Here is a 19,272-nt window from a genome sequence, read left to right as displayed (position 1 = left end):
ATAAAGGGTTCGATCAGCTGAATAGAGAATGATTTCTTCTGGATAGAAAATCAGTGACAAAGGGTTATCAATTTAAAATCACTGAGAATAAAGGGAGAGGTTAGGAGAAATGTCTTTAAACAGAAATTTGTTAGAACATGGAATGCTTTGCCACAGGGAGTTGTTGAAGCAGAGCTCTTTGCATCTCTTAAAGATTAGATAAACATTTCAAGCAGAGGAAGATGCAGGGCTATGGGGAGAGAGCAGGGCAGCAGGATTAATTGTGGATTGCTGTAACAAAAAGGCCACCTCCTGTGTGATAAACTTGTATGGTTCTAACTTAGAAATGCAGTAAGAACACTGCATGATAGCCGAGACCCAGAGTACAATATAAACTGCTGAGCTGTAGTTGCAGAGAATCTTTGAATGAATCAATGGTTTAATTTTACATATAACTACCAGTACCCAAACTATGATGACACCTGTCCATCATAGTACACCTTAAACTTGGCCACTAATTAGTTCATTGTCATTAGACACTGAAGATTATTCATAGACTTTTGTGGTTCAGGCCATTTGAGCCATAAAACCAAATGGCTTCCTTTTCTTGGTAAAAACATGTTCTCGGGAGAGTTCGCACAACATTATCCAGCCTTACAAACCAGTCAGAAAATGTCTCCTACCACTAGCAATTTTGTTGTTCCAACTTCTGGTGGCATATCTAGCCCTCAGAACCAGGAAGGTTGAGCACATAATCTAGGCTGACACTTCACTGCAGTGCTGAGGGAGTGCTGCACTTTGAGGTGCCATCTTTCAGATGCGACGTTAAACAGTCGCCTGCCTTGTCAGGTGGACGTAAAAGATCCTATGGTAATATTTGAAGAAGAGCTGGGGAATTCTCCCTAGTGTCCTGGCCATTATCTATCCCTCAACCAGTATTACTAAAAACAGATGACCTGGTCATTACCTTATCGTTGTTTGTGGAATCTTGCTGCTGGAAAATTGGCTGCCACGTTTCCCAATATTTTAACAGTGACTACACTTCAAAAGTACTTAATTAGCTGTAAAATGCTTTAGGATGTCCTGAGGTCATAAAAAGTGCTTTACAAATGTAAGTTCTTTTTTCATTCTTTAGTGCTAATCAATATTGTAAATCAGTGAACTAGACCTAGTCCATCACGGAGGTATGGGTGAAGGATATCATGTAAAAACATACTAATTTTGCTTGAAATGGCCCTTCTATAAGTTCAGGAGTATTATGTCACTGATTGCACTGTGAAAGAACTGAGTAGAGTAGGAAACTGGTTCCAGTCACTGCACCTGAATAAATGATACAAATAGGAAATGCTGAACAACAAATTATATCCAGCACTCTAGTAAACTTTAAGAGAGTAGTTTTAAATGATTTTTATCCTATAACATTTACAAAATTAGAAATTTTCAGACAACTAATATGGACGATTGTAAAATTCCCTGTATTTTTATATGTTTATTTAATTTGGGCTTTTATATTAAACGGTGATAATTTAACTTGCACAAACCACTTTACCTCAGCATTCATTTTATGTTCTCTTTTTTAAAAAGTTCAAATTTTTTTTTAAAAGCAAAGACAGGCTGAATTAGAAGTTGCCCGATTGGCCAAAGAGAAAGAAGAAGAAGAAGCCAGACAGCAGGCCTTACAGGCAAAGAAGGAAAAGGAAATACAGAAGAAAGCAATCAAGAAAGAAAGGCAAAAGCTGCGTACAGCCTGTAAGGTATGATGAAGAACTAATATTTTTGTTGGCATGGCTGGTCATTTCTGGGGATCTCACCATGAATATAAAGATATACTTTCTGCCTGCCCGCCTGTTCCCAGCGCAGGGTCTTGCCTGCTGGGCGCTCATGTCGGAAAATCGTGCAGACTCAGCCCAGGATTTTCTATCCATGAAAATTAATGGATGGAAAATCATGGGCTGGATGCATGATTTCCTGACATGCGCTCCGGGTAGCCAAGACTCTGCAGGGAACAGAATTTTTACCTCATAGTTTCCACAGCATGAAAACAGAGAGTGAGGGTTAATGGAAAATGGAGAGCTGGGGTTTAAGGTAGTTACTCAGACTGGCAGATGGTGGGAAGTGGTGTTCCACAAAGATCAGTTCTGGGACCACTGTTGTTCACCATTTACATAAATGATTTGGACTCTGGAATCGTAAGTACATTATCAAAATTTATGGATTACACCAATTGGGGGGTATAGTTAATACTGAGGAATACTGCGACAAATCACAAGACGACACTAACAAACTTGCAGAATGGGTGTGCAAATGGCAAATGAATTTCAATATAGATAAGTGTGAGGTGGTGCACTTTGGTGGGAAGAATAAGGAGACCACCTACTCCTTGGAAAATAAGAGTCCAAATGGGGTATCAGGAAAGACTGAACAGGCTGGGGGCTGCTTTCTCTAGAATCATAAAATCATAGGTTACAGCACGAAAGGAGGCCATTTGGCCCATCAAGTCTATGCCAGCTCTATGCAAGAGCATTCCAGCTAGTCCCACTCCCCTGCCCTATCCCCAGACCTGCAAATTTTTTCCTTTCAAGTACTTATCCAGTTCCCTTTTGAAGGCCCGTCTGGCAGTGCATTTCAGATCCTAACCACTCGATGTGTTTAAAAAAAAAGTTTTTCCTCTTGTCACCTTTGGTTCTTTTGTCAGTCACCTTAAATTTATGTCCTCTGGTTCTTGACCCTTTCGCCAATGGAAACAGTTTCTCTCTCTCTACTCTGTCCAGACCCTTCATGATTTTGAATACCTCTATCAAGTCTCCCCTCAACCTTCTCTGTTCCAAGAACAGCCCCAGTTCTCCAGTCAATCCACATAACTAAAGTCCCTCATCCCTGGAATCATTCTCGTAAATCTCTTCTGCACCCTCTCTAAGGCCTTCACATCTTTCCTAAAATATGGTGCCCAGAACTGGACACAATACTCCAGTTGTGGCCGAACCAGTGTTTCATAAAGGTTCATAATGACTTCTTTGCTTTTGTACTCTATGCCTCTATTTATATCCCCTATGGACAGGCCCTGCGAATACACAGGGTCTGCTCAGACGAGGAGGAACGCGATGGACACCTACAGACGCTGAAAGACGCCCTAGTAAGAACGGGATATGATGCTCGACTCATCGATCGACAGTTCCGACGGGCCACAGCGAAAAATCGCGTAGACCTCCTCAGAAGACTAACACGGGACGCAACCAACAGAGTACCCTTCGTCGTCCAGTACTTCCCCGGAGCGGAGAAACTACGCCATGTTCTCCGCAGCCTTCAACATGTCATCAATGATGACGAACACCTCGCTATGGCCATCCCCACACCTCCACTACTCGCCTTTAAACAGCCACCCAACCTCAAACAAACCATCGTTCGCAGCAAATTACCCAGCCTTCAAGAGAACAGCGTCCACGACACCACACAACCCTGCCACGGTAACCTCTGCAAGACATGCCAGATCATCGACAGATACCACCATCACACGAGAGGACACCACCCACCAGGTGCACGGTTCATACTCCTGTGACTCGGCCAACGTTGTCTACCTCATACGTTGCAGGAAAGGATGCCCCAGAGCATGGTACATTGGCGAGACCATGCAGACGCTGCGACAACGGATGAACGGACACCGCGCAACAATCGCCAAACAGGAGGGTTCTCTCCCTGTTGGGGAACACTTCAGCAGTCATGGACATTCAGCCACCGACCTTTGGGTAAGCGTACTCCAAGGCGGCCTTCGAGACACACGACAACGCAAAATCGTCGAGCAGAAATTAATAGCCAAGTTCCGCACCCATGAGGACGGCCTCAACCGGGATCTTGGGTTCATGTCACACTACACGTAACCCCACCAGCGAACAAATGTTATCTGTTTTTAATATAACGGGTCATTGACTGTCTTCCTTATCTCTCTCTCTTTTTTTGGGGCCTTTTAGATGACACCTTTCTGTCTGCTCACTGTGATTGCCTTGGCAACGGGCAGTAATCACCAGGCTTTGTTCTGTGATCTTAAAATGCAAAGGATTCGAAATTGTCTTTTCCACACTGCCTGAGGAAGGGGAAAGCCCCCGAAAGCTTGTGGGATTAAAAATAAAATCGTTGGACTATAACTTGGTGTTGTAAAATTGTTTACAATTGTTAACCCCAGTCCATCACCGACATCTCCACATCATGGCTACCATCGACACCACAAACTGCCGGCTCACAGTGGAAAGGATATCCAAGAAGATCGCGCATTTAGACACACATCAAGTTTTTACAGAGCTGCAAGAAAGCAGACAAGATCCCGAAAGGACTACAGATCACGAACCCACTCAAGTCCACATACAACTCGGATTACGCTGAGAGACTCTGCCTTCGTACCTCTCGCACACTCCGCAACCATCTCATACACCAACTCTACAGCAGACGCCACAACCTCGAAACTAAGATAGAGTCCATACTCTCAACCTGTACTCAGGACACAGCAGACCAGCTACGAGATACCGCCAGACAGACGAGGCAACGGAACTACGCTGCCTACATGAAAACCAAGAGCAGGAAGCTTGAGAAACTCGGCATCACCACCAGCATCAACCAAGCTTCCCCTGGTACCACGGTTGCAATCACAGGGAAGTCTATCGTCAATTTGTCCGACCACACCCTTCAACCAGACGAAATCGAAGTTCTCAGCCGAGGGCTCAATTTCTGCCCCACTACCAAAATGGACCCCACTAGTCTCGCGGCAGACACAGAGGAATTCATCAGGAGAATGAGGCTCCGGGAATTCTACCACAAACCACAAAATTTCAGCAGCGAACCCAATGAGACAATCAACGATCCGGAACAGCAGACAGAGGGATCCGCGATACAGCAACCGAAGAGGAAAGAGTCTCACTGGACTCCTCCAGAGGGTCGCTGCCCTCAGCTTGACATGTATGCTCAAGCTGTCAGGAAATGCGTCTATGCCAGATTCATCAGCCGCACTCGGAAGACAGTCCAGAATGTCACCCGAGCACAACGCAACGCCATCAAAGCTCTCAAGACCAACCGCAACATCGTCATCAAACCAGCGGACAAAGGAGGAGCCATCGTCATACAGAACAGAACGGACTATTGCAAAGAAGCATACCGACAACTGGACAACCAGGAACACTACAGACGGTTACCCGCAGACCCGACCAAAGAACACATCCATCAGCTCAACAAACTGATCAAGACCTTCGATCCAGACCTTCAAAACATCCTACGCACTCTCATCCCACGTACTCCCCGCGTGGGAGACTTCTACTGCCTCCCAAAGATACACCAAGCCAACACACCCGGACGTCCTATCGTATCAGGCAATGGAACCCTGTGTGAGAACCTCTCTGGATACATCGAGGGCATCCTGAAACCCATCGTGCAGGGAACCCCCAGCTTCTGTCGCGACACTACAGGCTTTCTACAAAAACTCAGTACCCACGGACCTGTTGAACCAGGAACACTTCTCACCACGATGGACGTCTCGGCACTATACACCAGTATCCCCCATGATGACGGCATCGCTGCGACAGCATCAATACTCAACACCAACAACAGCCAATCTCCAGACGCCATCCTACAACTCATCCGCTTCATCCTGGATCACAATGTCTTCACCTTCAATAACCAGTTCTTTACCCAAACACACGGAACAGCTATGGGGACCAAATTCGCACCCCAATACGCCAACATTTTCATGCACAAGTTCGAGCACGACTTCTTCACTGCACAGGACCTCCAACCAACACTATACACCAGATACATCGACGACATTTTCTTTCTATGGACCCACGGTGAGGAATCACTAAAGAGACTACACGATAACATCAACAAGTTCCATCCCACCATCAAGCTCACCATGGACTACTCCTCAGAATCAGTTTCTTTCTTGGACACACAAATCTCCATCAAAGACGGGCACCTCAGCACCTCACTCTACCGCAAGCCCACGGACAATCTCACAATGCTCCACTTTTCCAGCTTCCACCCTAACCACGTCAAAGAGGCCATCCCCTATGGACAGGCCCTGCGAATACACAGGGTCTGCTCAGACGAGGAGGAACGCAATGGACACCTACAGACGCTGAAAGACGCCCTAGTAAGAACGGGATATGATGCTCGACTCATCGATCGACAGTTCCGACGGGCCACAGCGAAAAATCGCGTAGACCTCCTCAGAAGACTAACACGGGACGCAACCAACAGAGTACCCTTCGTCGTCCAGTACTTCCCCGGAGCGGAGAAACTACGCCATGTTCTCCGCAGCCTTCAACATGTCATCAATGATGACGAACACCTCGCTATGGCCATCCCCACACCTCCACTACTCGCCTTTAAACAGCCACCCAACCTCAAACAAACCATCGTTCGCAGCAAATTACCCAGCCTTCAAGAGAACAGCGTCCACGACACCACACAACCCTGCCACGGTAACCTCTGCAAGACATGCCAGATCATCGACACAGATACCACCATCACACGAGAGGACACCACCCACCAGGTGCACGGTTCATACTCCTGTGACTCGGCCAACGTTGTCTACCTCATACGTTGCAGGAAAGGATGCCCCAGAGCATGGTACATTGGCGAGACCATGCAGACGCTGCGACAACGGATGAACGGACACCGCGCAACAATCGCCAAACAGGAGGGTTCTCTCCCTGTCGGGGAACACTTCAGCAGTCATGGACATTCAGCCACCGACCTTCGGGTAAGCGTACTCCAAGGCGGCCTTCGAGACACACGACAACGCAAAATCGTCGAGCAGAAATTAATAGCCAAGTTCCGCACCCATGAGGACGGCCTCAACCGGGATCTTGGGTTCATGTCACACTACACGTAACCCCACCAGCGAACAAATGTTATCTGTTTTTAATATTACGGGTCATTGACTGTCTTCCTTATCTCTCTCTCTCTTTTTTTGGGGGGTTGTATATTCAGTGGCCTTTTAGATGACACCTCTCTGTCTGCTCACTGTGATTGCCTTGGCAACGGGCAGTAATCACCAGGCTTTGTTCTGTGATCTTAAAATGCAAAGGATTCGAAATTGTCTTTTCCACACTGCCTGAGGAAGGGGAAAGCCCCCGAAAGCTTGTGGGATTAAAAATAAAATCGGTGGACTATAACTTGGTGTTGTAAAATTGTTTACAATCTATTTATAAAGCCCAGGAACTCGTATGCTTTTTTAACCGCTTTCTCAACCTGTCCTGCCACCTTCACCGATTTGTGTACATATACCCCCAGATCTCACTGTTCCTCTACCCCCTTTTAGAATTGTGCCCTTTAGTTTATATTGCCTCTCCTCATTCTTCCTATCGAAATGTATCACCTCGCATTTTTCTGCATTAAATTTCATCTGCCACGTGTTCACCCATGCTACTTTGCCTGTCTATGTCCTCTTGAAGCCTGACTATCCCTCCTCACTGTTCACTACCTTTCCAAGTGTTGGGTCATCTGCAAATTTGGAAATTGTGCCCTGTACACCCAAGTCATTAATATATATCAAGAAAAGCAATGGTCCTAGTACTGACCCCTGGGGAATACCACTGGACACCACCCTCCAGTCCGAAAAATAACCATCAGAGAAAACTGAGGTGACCTGATGTCTTTAAAATGGTGAAAGGGAACAATTGGTTAGACATAGATGTGATGTTTCCACTTGTGGGGGAGTCCGAAACTAGGGGCCATAAATATAAGATAGTCACTAATAAATCCAATAAGGAATTCAGGAGAAACTTCTTTGCTCAGAGAGTGGTGAGAATGTGTAACTCGCTATCATATGGAGTGAGTGGTTGAGGCGATTAGTATAGATGCTTTTAAGAGGAAGCTAGATAAATACATGCGGGAGAAAGGAATAGAAGGCTATGTTGATAGGATGAGTTGAAGTAAGGTGGGAAGTGGCTCATATGGAGCATAAACACTGGCATAGACCTGTTGGGCTGTGAAATTTGCTGTAAGCTTCTATGGAATAACTATGAAGATTTTCTTTTGATCTGAAATTATTGCTTTATTGTATAAGTGTCATCTTGGTAAACTTGGTTAGCTATTTTAGTGTGATATGTCTCACAACCAAGATAAGACCACAATTTGGACTAGCATGCACATTATCAAATGTCCTTTGAAGTGCAAGCAACAACGAAGCATGCTGTTTGCACTGAGCTAACATCAAATTTTATTTCCTGTTCAGCTCCTGCCTTCCAACCCCGAAGAAAAACAATTGCTCTATCTGATGTAGAAGAGCCAAACAAAATACATTTAATCTGACCAGACTTTCAGTCTGTTACTGTCCCTGCTCTCTGCCATCAGGACAGCAATTGAACAAAATTTTTTTAATGACTAGGTCACTGATTTAACCATAAATCCATTTCCTCAATTCCCTCCATAAATGTTAGTCCTAATTCCTAGGTTTATATTATTGCCCTCTGGAATTATTCCTGGCAGTCTGTATGTGTCGATCTTTCTTTAGACAGTTTTGCTTCTGCTTTGCTGGTCATTTCCCCTCCCCTCCTCTAGTAAGTTTTTTTTATTGCCGCCAGGCTTCTATTCTCTCATTTTCTGCTACTCTCCAGGTTGTTGGTATCAATTACACAACGGCTGAATCAGCTACTGTGGTGTTTGTGATGTGATATGCCAACATTCTGTCGTGAAACATAATATCTACAATTACAGCTGGCAAATTGTAAAACGAGATATTTCAAACCTAACTAATGCATTGTGAAACAACATTACCTGATATTTAAAAATCAGGATCAATTTGACGGGTTTTGATAGGATGAATGGGGAAAGACTATTTTGTCCGGAGAGTAACTTCATTATAACCTGTGTGACAAGCCTATACAGTAAAATCTGTGTTAAACTGGTTTCCATGCGCTGTCTGCTACACATTTTAGTTCAGACATCCCCTGCAAGAAATTTTTAGGGCTCTTCCTCCAGCTCAACACTCGCCCTGCCTCCCACCTGCTCTAGCTTTTTTTTTGCAGTTTCTCACTTATTATTCCTGCCCTCTCCAAGCTCAACTCATGAGACACACACCTTCTGCTCTCCTGATCCTGTCTCCACTCAACTCTTGACCAACCAGCTACCTTTCATGGCTCCCATGCTAGCAGATATTGTCATTGGTTTCCTTTCCTCTTGTACCATTTTCCTCCCCTTCAAAACCAATATTGCATCACCACCCTCCTTAAAATGACTGACTCGTGACTCATACGTTCTATTCAACTACCACCCCATCTCTAATCAAGCTTTCCTCTCAAGTTCTCAACATGTTATTGCTTTTCAGCTCCATGCTCATCTCTCTCTCTCCAAACCAGCTTCCACCCTTATCTCAGCCTTAAAACAGCCCTAGCCAAAGTCATAATTGACCTCCTCTGTGATTGTTAGTATCATGTATTATCCCTTCTCGTCCTCCTTGACCTTTCTGCAATATTCATTATGATTGACCATGCCATCCCCCACCAATGTCTCTCCTCTGCTGTCCGTGGGATTGCCATTTTTTGGTTACCTTCATACCTATCCAAACACAGCCCACACATCGCCAGCAGTGGCTTTTCTTTGCTTCCCCTCACCATCACCTTTGGGATCCCCTGAGTATCTATCCTTGGCTCCCTCCTTTATCTGCGTGCTGCCTTGTAGTGACATCACTCACAGGCACTGAGTCAGCTTTCACATGTATGTATTCACATGTTAATACCCAACTCTACCTCTCCACCACTTCACTTGACCGACTCCATGCTGTCAATTACTTGTATGACATTGAGTCTTGAACGAGTGACAATATCTGGAAGAGCGAAGTGATTGTCTTTGGCCCCCGCTACAAACACTACTCCCATCACTGACTTCATCCCCCTCTCCCGCTGCGCACTTGAGCTAAACCAGATTGTTCAAAATTGTGGTGTTCTATAAAGCCATGAGCTGAGCTTTAAACCTCACCAACCTGTACATCACCAAGGCTGCATACTTCCACATCAACAACATTGTCCACCATCACCCCTACCTCAGTCTTCTGTCACTGAAACCCTTGTCCATGCCTTTGTCACATGTGGACTTGACTACTCCAACACTCTCTTTGCTGGCCTCCCATCCCTGCCTTCCATAAACTCCAACTTGTCCAAAACTCCTGTCCTCGCCCACCACCCTGTCCTCACTGTCCCCCCCACACAATCAATTCAAAACTCTCATCCCCATCAATAAGACCCTCCATGGCCTTGCCCCACTCTATCTTTGCAATCTGCTCCAGGTCTATATTCCCTCCTGAATGCTCTGACTCCGGCCTTCGGTGCCTGTACCCCCATCTTCTCTTCACCTGACCAATGGTGGCAGAGCCTTCAGCCGCTTCACTCCTACTCTTTGAACCTCCCTCACTGCCTCTGTAGCTCTCCATCTTTAAAAACCTCAAAATCTATCTCTTCAGCCTAGCCTTCAATCGCCCCTTCTGATCTCTTCCTTCATTGCTCGGCATCTATTTTAATTATGTCTATTTGTGAATTGTCTTGGACATTTCTTTATACTATATAAATGCAAGAAGCCTTTTTCCAGTTCTGTCTTGTTTTTTCATATATGAGAACTTTTGTCAACAGCAAAAGGTCATTTGTCCAAACAAGTCCAACCCGTCCCAGTCACTTTCTCATCAATTCACCATATCTCAATCTCTGTTCTCTCCAGAAATGCATCTACTTGTCTCTTGAGCTCATTTACACTGCCAGCTTCAATACCTCCCCTGCTAACTTATTGCACAGCTCTTACCCTTTGTATAAAAAAATGTGACTTCTTCTAATTATGAATTTAATCTCAAACCTAGAATGATCTTTGTCCCCTGTCTCTGTATCAAAAGCAATGATCATCTTCCCATAATTAGGCGACCAGAACTGCACACTGGACTCCATGTGGAACAGTATAATGGATACTGGATATGATGTTGTTTTGCAATAAATTACCACACTTGTTCACCAAACTTCCAGTAATGTCACACTTTTATAATCCTCGCTGAGTATTGTACTTCTCTGATCTCAACTGCCAGTTTGCCATAGAAAATTGCAATAGATAACAATACCTCAAAGTCTCGAGCATAAAGTAATCACTGACTCAGCTTATGTCTACCCAGTTTTTCACCCTTACTATAGGAGAGATGTGTATTTTTATCCACCTACAAGGCTTTTAAACAAAAAAAACTGATGACATTAAACATCCACAGCTTGCAGACTAATCGCAACTAAAGGCAGTAAGGCTTTTAAAAACTTATTGACACAAACAAGAATGTCTGAAATGTATTATAAATAAGGGGGCAGTGTCTTTGGGGCTTTAAATCAGTTCATCACTTCAACCTATCTTTCACAGTAGTTTTCTGTTATGAAGATGCTGCCTCATATTGGGGGAAGGTTCCTTGGGTGTCTGCAACCCTAGCTACCTTACCCAAGAGGTCATTCTTTATCGGAACATCCGAAGTATCAGCTGGATGTTTAGGGGCAGGGAAACTGAGCCTGATCCTATCCACGCCTGTGTACAAGGGATTCTAGCAAGGGATCACAATCGAGTGGGAACCAACTGATTTTTTTTCACCTGCCCCCTTTAGAGCTAGTGCTCAAGACCAACCATAGCATCCTCACCACTGCTTTGGCTATCAGTTAATAACCAGGGATTGAAATTTGTGCCTTCCTGGTTTTTTACTGCTCAGTATTGCACCAGCCGGTGTACTTACCAATCTCAGCTTTTTAATTAGTGTGGTCTTGAAATCACTCCCTGCTTTCCATCTTCTATATATACTGCTGCCACCATTGTACAAGTAGTTCTGAAAATTGTGCTGCATCAACATCATTGGCATCTGTAATCATTATCATCACTGCTGACTTAAATCATTGGACTTTCCAGTCTGATTATTATATTGTAAGAGTGAATCACTTTTTTTTTATTTAAAGAATTGGAACTACTTCTCTGATAATCATACCGAAGGTGTGAAAATGATGGAGGATGTTGAGAAACTCTGTGACCGACTGGAACTAATGAGGTAAATATCTTTTTTATTTTAAAATTCCTTATGCATAATTCCAGGTGAACGGTTTGCTGTTAACTTATGAGAGTAAACTAGCAGGAACATAAAAACTGACTGTTAAAGGTTCTATAAATATGTCAAGAGAAAAAGATTAGTGAAGACAAATGTAGGTCCCTTACAGTCAGAAATGGGGGAAATTATAATAGGGAACAAAGAAATGGCAGAACAAATAAACACATACTTTGGTTCTGTCTTCACAAAGGAGGACACAAATAACCTCCCAGAAATGTTAGGGAACCAAGGGTCTAGTGAGAGGGAGGAATTGAAGGAAACCAGTATTAGTTTAAAAAAAATAGCGCTAGGGAAATTAATGGGGCTAAAGACTGACAAATCCCCAGGGCCTGATGATCTACATCCCAGAGTACTAAAGGAAGTGGCCCTGGAAATAGTGGATGCATTGGTGATCATCTTCCAAAATTCTATTGACTCTGGAACAGTTCCTACAGATTGGAGGGTGGCAAGTGTAACCCCACTATTTAAAAAAGGAGGGAGAGAAAAAACAGGGAATTACAGGCCAGTTAGCCTAACATCAGTAGTGGGGAAAATGCTAGAGTCTATTATAAAAGATGTGATAACAGAACACTTGGAGGGCATTAACGGGATTGGACAAAGTCAGCATGGGTTTATGAAAGGGAAATCATGCTTAACAAATCTACTGGAGTTTTTTGAGGATGTAACTAGTAGAATAGATAGGGGAGAACCAGTGGATGTGGTCTATTTGGATTTTCAGAAGGCTTTTGATAAGGTCCCATACAAGAGGTTAGTGTGCAAAATTAAAGCATATGGAATTGGGGGGAATATACTGGCATGGATTGAGAATTGGTTGACAGACAGGAAACAGAGTAGGAATAAACGGGTCTTTTTCTGGGTGGCAGGCAGTGACTAGTGGGGTACCGCAGGGATCAGTGCTTGGGCCCCAGCTATTCACAATATATATCAATGATTTGGATGAGGGAACTACTTGTAACATTTCCAAGTATGCAGACGACACAAAGCTGGGGTGGAATGTGAACTGTGAGGAGGATGCAAAGAGGCTCCAATGTGATTTAGACAAGTTGGGTGAGTGGGCAAGAACATGGCAGATGCAGTATAACGTGGATAAATATGAGGTTATCCACTTTGGTTGTAAAAACAGAAAGGCAGATTATTATCTGAATGGTGATAGATTGGGAAAAGGGGAGGTGCAACGAGACCTGGGTGTCCTTGTACACCAGTTGCTGAAGGAGAGCATTCAGGTGCAAGCAGTTAGGAAGGCAAATGGTATGTTGGCCTTCATTGCGAGAGGATTTGAGTACAGGAGCAGTGATGTCTTACTGCAGTTATACAGGGCCTTGGTGAGACCACACCTGGAGTATTGTGTGCAGTTTTGGTCTCCTTATCTGAGGAAGGATGCCCTTGCCATGGAGGGAGTGCAACGAAGGTTTACCAGACTGATTCCTGGGATGGCAGGACTGACGTATGAGGAGAGATTGGGTCGACTAGGCCCATATTCACTAGAGTTTAGAAGAATGAGATGTGATCTCATCGAAACATATAAAATTCTAACAGGAGTAGACAAGCTAGATGCAGGGAGGATGTTCCATTGGCTGGGGAGTCCAGAACCAGGGGTCACAGTCTCAGGATACGGGGTATGCCATTTAGAACCGAGATGAGGAGAAATTTCTTCACTCATAGGGTGGTGAACATGTAGAATTCTCTACCACTGAAGGCAGTGGAGGCCAAGTCATTAGATGTATTCAAGAAGGAGATAGATATATTTCTTAATTCTAAAGGGATCAAGGGATATGGGGAAAAAGCAGGAACAGGGTACTGAGTTAGACGATCAGCCATGATCATTTTGAATGGCGGAGCAGGCCCGAATGGCCTACTCTTGCTCCTATTTTCTGTTTCTATTTTTAAATTTGGTTTTAATCCTATGCTCTGGGTCTCTATCAAATATCCTTGTGCAATGCAATTCAGAATTTCCCTCAGTTGTTCGATAGGAAAAAAATATACAAATAAAAAAGAAAAATACTGGAAAACTGAAATTAAAACATAAAATGCTGTTTTTATTACTCGACCCACGCCACAAACTCCGTACCCTCACCACTGATTCCATTCGCCACTTTAGCCATTGTCTCTGGTTGAACCAGACTGTCCGCAACCTCAGTGTCCTAATTGACCTGAGCTGAACTTCTCACCCCATGTCCTCTCCATCAGAAAGACAGCCTACTTCCACTTCTAACATCACCCGCCTCCGCCCTTCCCTCAGCCCGTCTGCTGCTAAAACCCTCATCCGTGTTTTTGTACATTTCCCCCCTCTCTTTGCCCCACCATTGGCGGCCATGCCTTCAGCCGCCCTAGGGAATGATTTGCTACTTTTAAAGTTATTATTTAAATGCAAGTTGTTAGAAAAAAAACAGAGCAGCAACCTGCATCACATCAAGTGTGGTGTAACACATGCGTAAACTTTAAAATTGTGGCCCCTAGAAGCAAACCTGCTGAGTAGGTGCTAAGTTTGTTCTCTTATACTTGTGTCCGTTCAAGGACTGGATTAACTCTATCCAAAAGCACTTCTGTATAATTAATGCTTTAACAATAACACAATCGGCCCATGGAAATCTGACCATGGCATTTTGTTCAGTAGGTTTCAATGTGTTTTTATGTTTTCCTTCTTTCAGCCTACAAGCCTTAAATGAAGTACTTGCATCAAGTACAAAGGATGAAGGCCAAGCTGAAGTAGAGAAACAGGTAATGATGTATAATGTTTGCTGGGTTGGGGGGTGAAAGAGAGAAACGTTTGCTGCTAACACCAGACTATTTTGACACATGAATTTTATTGAGGTTATGGATTCTGAACCCTTATGACAGGAAGGGTTAATAGAATTTTCAACTCTGCAGGAAAAAAATCTTGTTTGTCAAGCTCATGTCCTTTCAGTTAGGCTGTGTGTATTTTCTACTCCACTTTTTTTTTAAAAAAAGTTTATTTTCAGTGTCCCCTTTCAGATTGAGGTCCTCTCCATTCAGAGACCAACTTTAGGATGTTGGTCCCTGAGGTTGGTCCTATAAAAACAATGTGTGTATGCCTCCTCCTTGTCACCAGAAGAAAGCATCAGGCAATAAAATCATTTAGTGAAGAAAGACAGACTACTTTCTTTTACAAGTACTTGCATGTTGCAGTGCCTTTTGTGTTACCATACAATGGTGCCTCTTTTTCTAAATGGCAACAATGAACAAAACTTGAACAATGCGTACTTGTCTTCTGTTCCATCTTTTCTCCACTTTATCTTTTTCAAAAGTTAATTCCAACAAGAGTGCTGGGTGACAGCACCCTTAGCAGATAAAGGTAAGGCAAAGTTGGTACCAAATAATTGTATTGAAAAATAGGAATTTGAGGGAAACCTGATATTGAATGAGCAACAACCTAATTTAATTTTAACTTCTTCTAAAGATCCAGGAAGTGAATGCACAGTTAGCAAAAGAGAAGGAGGAAGCTGAGGCGCGAATGCGCCAGGCTACTAAAAGCTCTGATCATGCTGCAGGATATGGAGGAGGAATCAAAGCCTGGTTGGAGGATGATTTGCAGCTTTTGATAAAAGGCGTAAATATATTTCCTGCTGGAACTAATGCAAGGTAATACGTGGCAAGAAATGTTGAATAAATAACTTCTTGTAAGAATGTGCGTCTTGCTGGTTGCAGATCTGTGCAACTGAAAATGTAGCAGAAGTATTTCTGATGAAATGCTTTTGGAAACATTGTCAGCTCTGTCTCAGTGGTAGCACTCTTGCAACTGCGTCAGAAGGTTATGGGTTCAAGTCCCACTCCAGAGACTTGAGCACATAATCTAGGCTGACACTTCAGTGCAGTACTGCACTGTCTTTCAGATGAGATTTTAAACCAAGGCCCCATCTGCCCGCTGATCCCATGGCACTGTTCATAGAAGAGTAGGGGAGGGTCCTGGCCAACATTTATCCCTCGATCAACAGATTATCTGGTTATTTATTTCATTGCTGTTTGTAGGAGCTTTCTGTGCACAAATTGACTGTTACATTTCTTACATTACAACAGTGAATACAGTTCAAAAGTACTTAAATGTTTGTAAATTGCTTTCAGACATCCTGAAGTCATGAAAAGCGCTGTATGAATGCAGGTCTTTTTCATTGTAAATCTAAAACTGCAAGTTAAAGGCAAGAACCCATAGCTCTGTACATTTGTTTCACACTTGTTTCTTATGCATGAGGGGGAAGGTGAACAAAAATACTCCACATGTAGCAGCAGTACAAGATTAACTTAAATATTTCCAAAAATGACAGGATGTAAGTAGGTTGATTCATTGACCCACTTAATTTTCCACCTCCACCACACATCTTGGTAGCCCCGCTGAACAGTGTTGTGTAGGCATGGAAGCTGTAATCATTCCTAGTTGAGGCAAGTATTTATTTTTCTTCTGACTACTCCTCCACCCAATATTCTCTTTACCATTCATCTCCTGAGGGTTAAGTTATGGGTCCATGGGTGCAAGGACTTCTCTGGAACCTTGTTCACATGATTATTTTTATGCAAGGGTTTGTGAGTGGTGCCATCACAGCTAAGCCCTATGCTATATTCACCTGATGTGCCTTGTGTGCATTTGCAGCAGGCAGGACCATAGTGAGACTGCAGACTTGTCAGCAGATGAAAGTGAAAGGTTAACATTTTGGTTGGGTCACTTCATCAGAAATGTCCTGTTTGGATAACTGGATGCACAAGCACCTCCACCAAATCCCACCCCTCATCCCCATTTTTAAAAAAAATCACATACTACATATAATTTGTTAAATGTTTTAAAAATCAAGAGTGGAAAGCTATCTAGTAATTAATTCCAGTGATCATATAGAACTGTTCTTTTTCAGATGGGAAGTAATTGCTAATTTTATAAATTCACACTCAACAAGTGGAATCAAAAGGACAGCCAAGGATGTAATTTACAAAGCCAAGAATTTACAAAAACTTGGTAAGAACTGGACCATATTTTATTCAAACTTCAGTATAATCTGCTCCAACCATTTGAAAAAGTATTAAAGTGGAGATAGAAAAACTGAAAAATCAGTGTTTACACAGTGAAGCATCATAAGTTGTAGGAGGTGTCGGAGGGGGAAGACTACGGTCAGAAGAAAACATTCATGTTGAGTTTTAGTTGTTACCTTTGGATATTCAGTATTGCTTGGATCAGTTGTAGAGCTGGGCAAGAAGCACAAAGCTCCAGTGCATTGCAGGTTAATTCCTGAGATTTGCAAAGTGTATCTGTGCCTGTACTTTGAAAGTAATGAATAGTGTTTCCATGTAGAGAAACTTAAAGAAAGGAACATCAAAAAAACATGATATTTAACTTTAAAAGAATTCAACTGTCAGTTCAGCTTTCTTATTTGGACTATGTTCTATACATATAAAGATCAACAAAAGTGGGTAGCTTTTTAATCATTTCTACTTGTCCTTCAGATCCTCTACAAAAAGATGAAATAAACAAAAAAGCATTTGAAAAGTTCAATAAAGAACATAGTACAGCAGTTGCAGCAGTGGATAAGGCAACTCCTTCAGAGAGATTTGAGGGTAAGAAATGGTGAACAATATGTAATGAGAAATTAGCTTTGTGTTACCTTTTCTTAAAAAATACTATATTTATCTGCATTGTGTTGATTTCTCAGCATTTATGTGAGTCCACTCCCATTTACAAACTTTCAAAGCTAATGTATACGTTTGAGAGATGAACAAGAAGAAAGCATAGTTGAGATTTAGTATTTATTTCTGAGGGCAGGAAAGTAAAACAGGATTTGAAGATACTATGGATGAGTTTGTAAAAAAAAACTCAGTTCACTTAACATCTTAAAAAAAATCTTGTTGCACCCTCCCATAACTTGAGATCTGCTTCTTGGACACAATCAGCTGCTATGTTTTGTACATAAGACTGCTTCCATGTGTCATTAAATTTCCTAATGCTATTCATCACTTTGTGCATTGCAGATGCAATTTTCAACATAATCATTTTTGTAAACTTTAATAACCATGAAATCATGTAGTGAATCTATGGCAGTAATTTCCTCAACAAAGACTTCAATTGTCTGCCTGAACCACAAGAGTGCAGTGTTGCCACATGTCAGTACCAATGTGCTATAGGAAAAAAAATCATTTAAGCCAATACATTTTAAGGTTGTATAGTACTTTTTAAGTAATTGCATCTTTACTCCTAGTGCTATCACCACCAGTGACAGGTTTGTAATCACCATTACATTCCATCCTGGCATTCTACAGCAAAAAATATTCAAATCATGAAACAATCCATTTGGAAGGGAAGTATCTTTCAGTTTAAATGAACATAGTAAAAGGTTTCATATTTGGCATTATACGGATTTGTTTTTAAAAATAACCTCGCATCCTATCCATTCTATCAAATTAAAAATGCACAAAGCTACAAGATAATAAGGTACTTTCTGCAACGTGTGTTCTCTGAATGGCCGGAATGTTGTATTGCAATAGTGGGGGTGGGGTGGGGGAGGAAGAGAAAATCAGTATGCTCCATAACCATCAAGCACTTCTAACCTTTTTGGTCATGTTGTAAGTTTGCTAATAAGTTTGGAATGATTCATGGCTGGTGGGCTATTTTAGTATTTTTTTTCTCAGAGGAGCTAGGTAATTTCAAGTTCAATTTACTTCAGGTAGTGAAACTCCAGAATACCTTTTGAAAATTATGGGAGTTAATATATGGTCTGTCCTGAGTTATGTAACCTCAACTTCAGATGCAGCCTCTGTCCTCCTGAATTAGGGAGAGGGGAAAAATATATTCCTGCTCCTGATCACTACTTCTGCTGGAAAGTGCATGAGTGCTGGTAGAATCAGTGTCCATTTCATTGCTACCCTGCGATGCTGGTGATATTTGCGGCCTTGGCTCACACAAGAATGACCACTTCAAAAGGAACTTGGCATTAAAATGAATCAATGCCTTTAGGAGAGAAAAGAGTAAAAAATTGGGATAATTTGGCAAGTTGAGGTCACATTCAAAATGCTTTATTCCAACAAGTGTTTCTCTTTTTGAATAACTCCAGCCTGAATTCAATGTCTCTTATAAGTCTGACCTTGAGATATGCACAAATCATAAAGGAAGGCTTTGTAGAATCTTTCCAAGGTGAGTGCCAGGAGGACTACTGTAAGTTTGTAAACTGCTTCTCAGATATCTGCTTTATTTGTGTACAATGTACAACTGG

The 19,272-nt window shown here is 42.6% G+C and overlaps 1 protein-coding gene across 1 annotated transcript in view; it reads left to right on the top strand.

Moving 5' to 3' along the window:
- dnajc2 (DnaJ (Hsp40) homolog, subfamily C, member 2) overlaps positions 1-19,272 on the top strand; it is a 48,704-nt gene that overhangs the window by 28,707 nt on the left and 725 nt on the right. Inside the window, exons 10-15 of the mRNA XM_068005000.1 lie at positions 1,584-1,733; positions 11,922-12,010; positions 14,716-14,785; positions 15,486-15,667; positions 16,927-17,027; positions 17,513-17,623. Coding sequence (XP_067861101.1) covers positions 1,584-1,733; positions 11,922-12,010; positions 14,716-14,785; positions 15,486-15,667; positions 16,927-17,027; positions 17,513-17,623 — 703 coding nt within the window. The remainder of the gene's footprint in view (positions 1-1,583; positions 1,734-11,921; positions 12,011-14,715; positions 14,786-15,485; positions 15,668-16,926; positions 17,028-17,512; positions 17,624-19,272) is intronic.

The sequence above is a fragment of the Heptranchias perlo genome, chromosome 24, assembly GCF_035084215.1.
Source record: "Heptranchias perlo isolate sHepPer1 chromosome 24, sHepPer1.hap1, whole genome shotgun sequence".
NCBI classification, from domain to species: Eukaryota; Metazoa; Chordata; class Chondrichthyes; order Hexanchiformes; family Hexanchidae; genus Heptranchias; species Heptranchias perlo.
The sequence above is the reverse complement of the archived record's forward strand: the minus strand, read 5'-3'. Positions and strand labels throughout refer to the sequence as shown.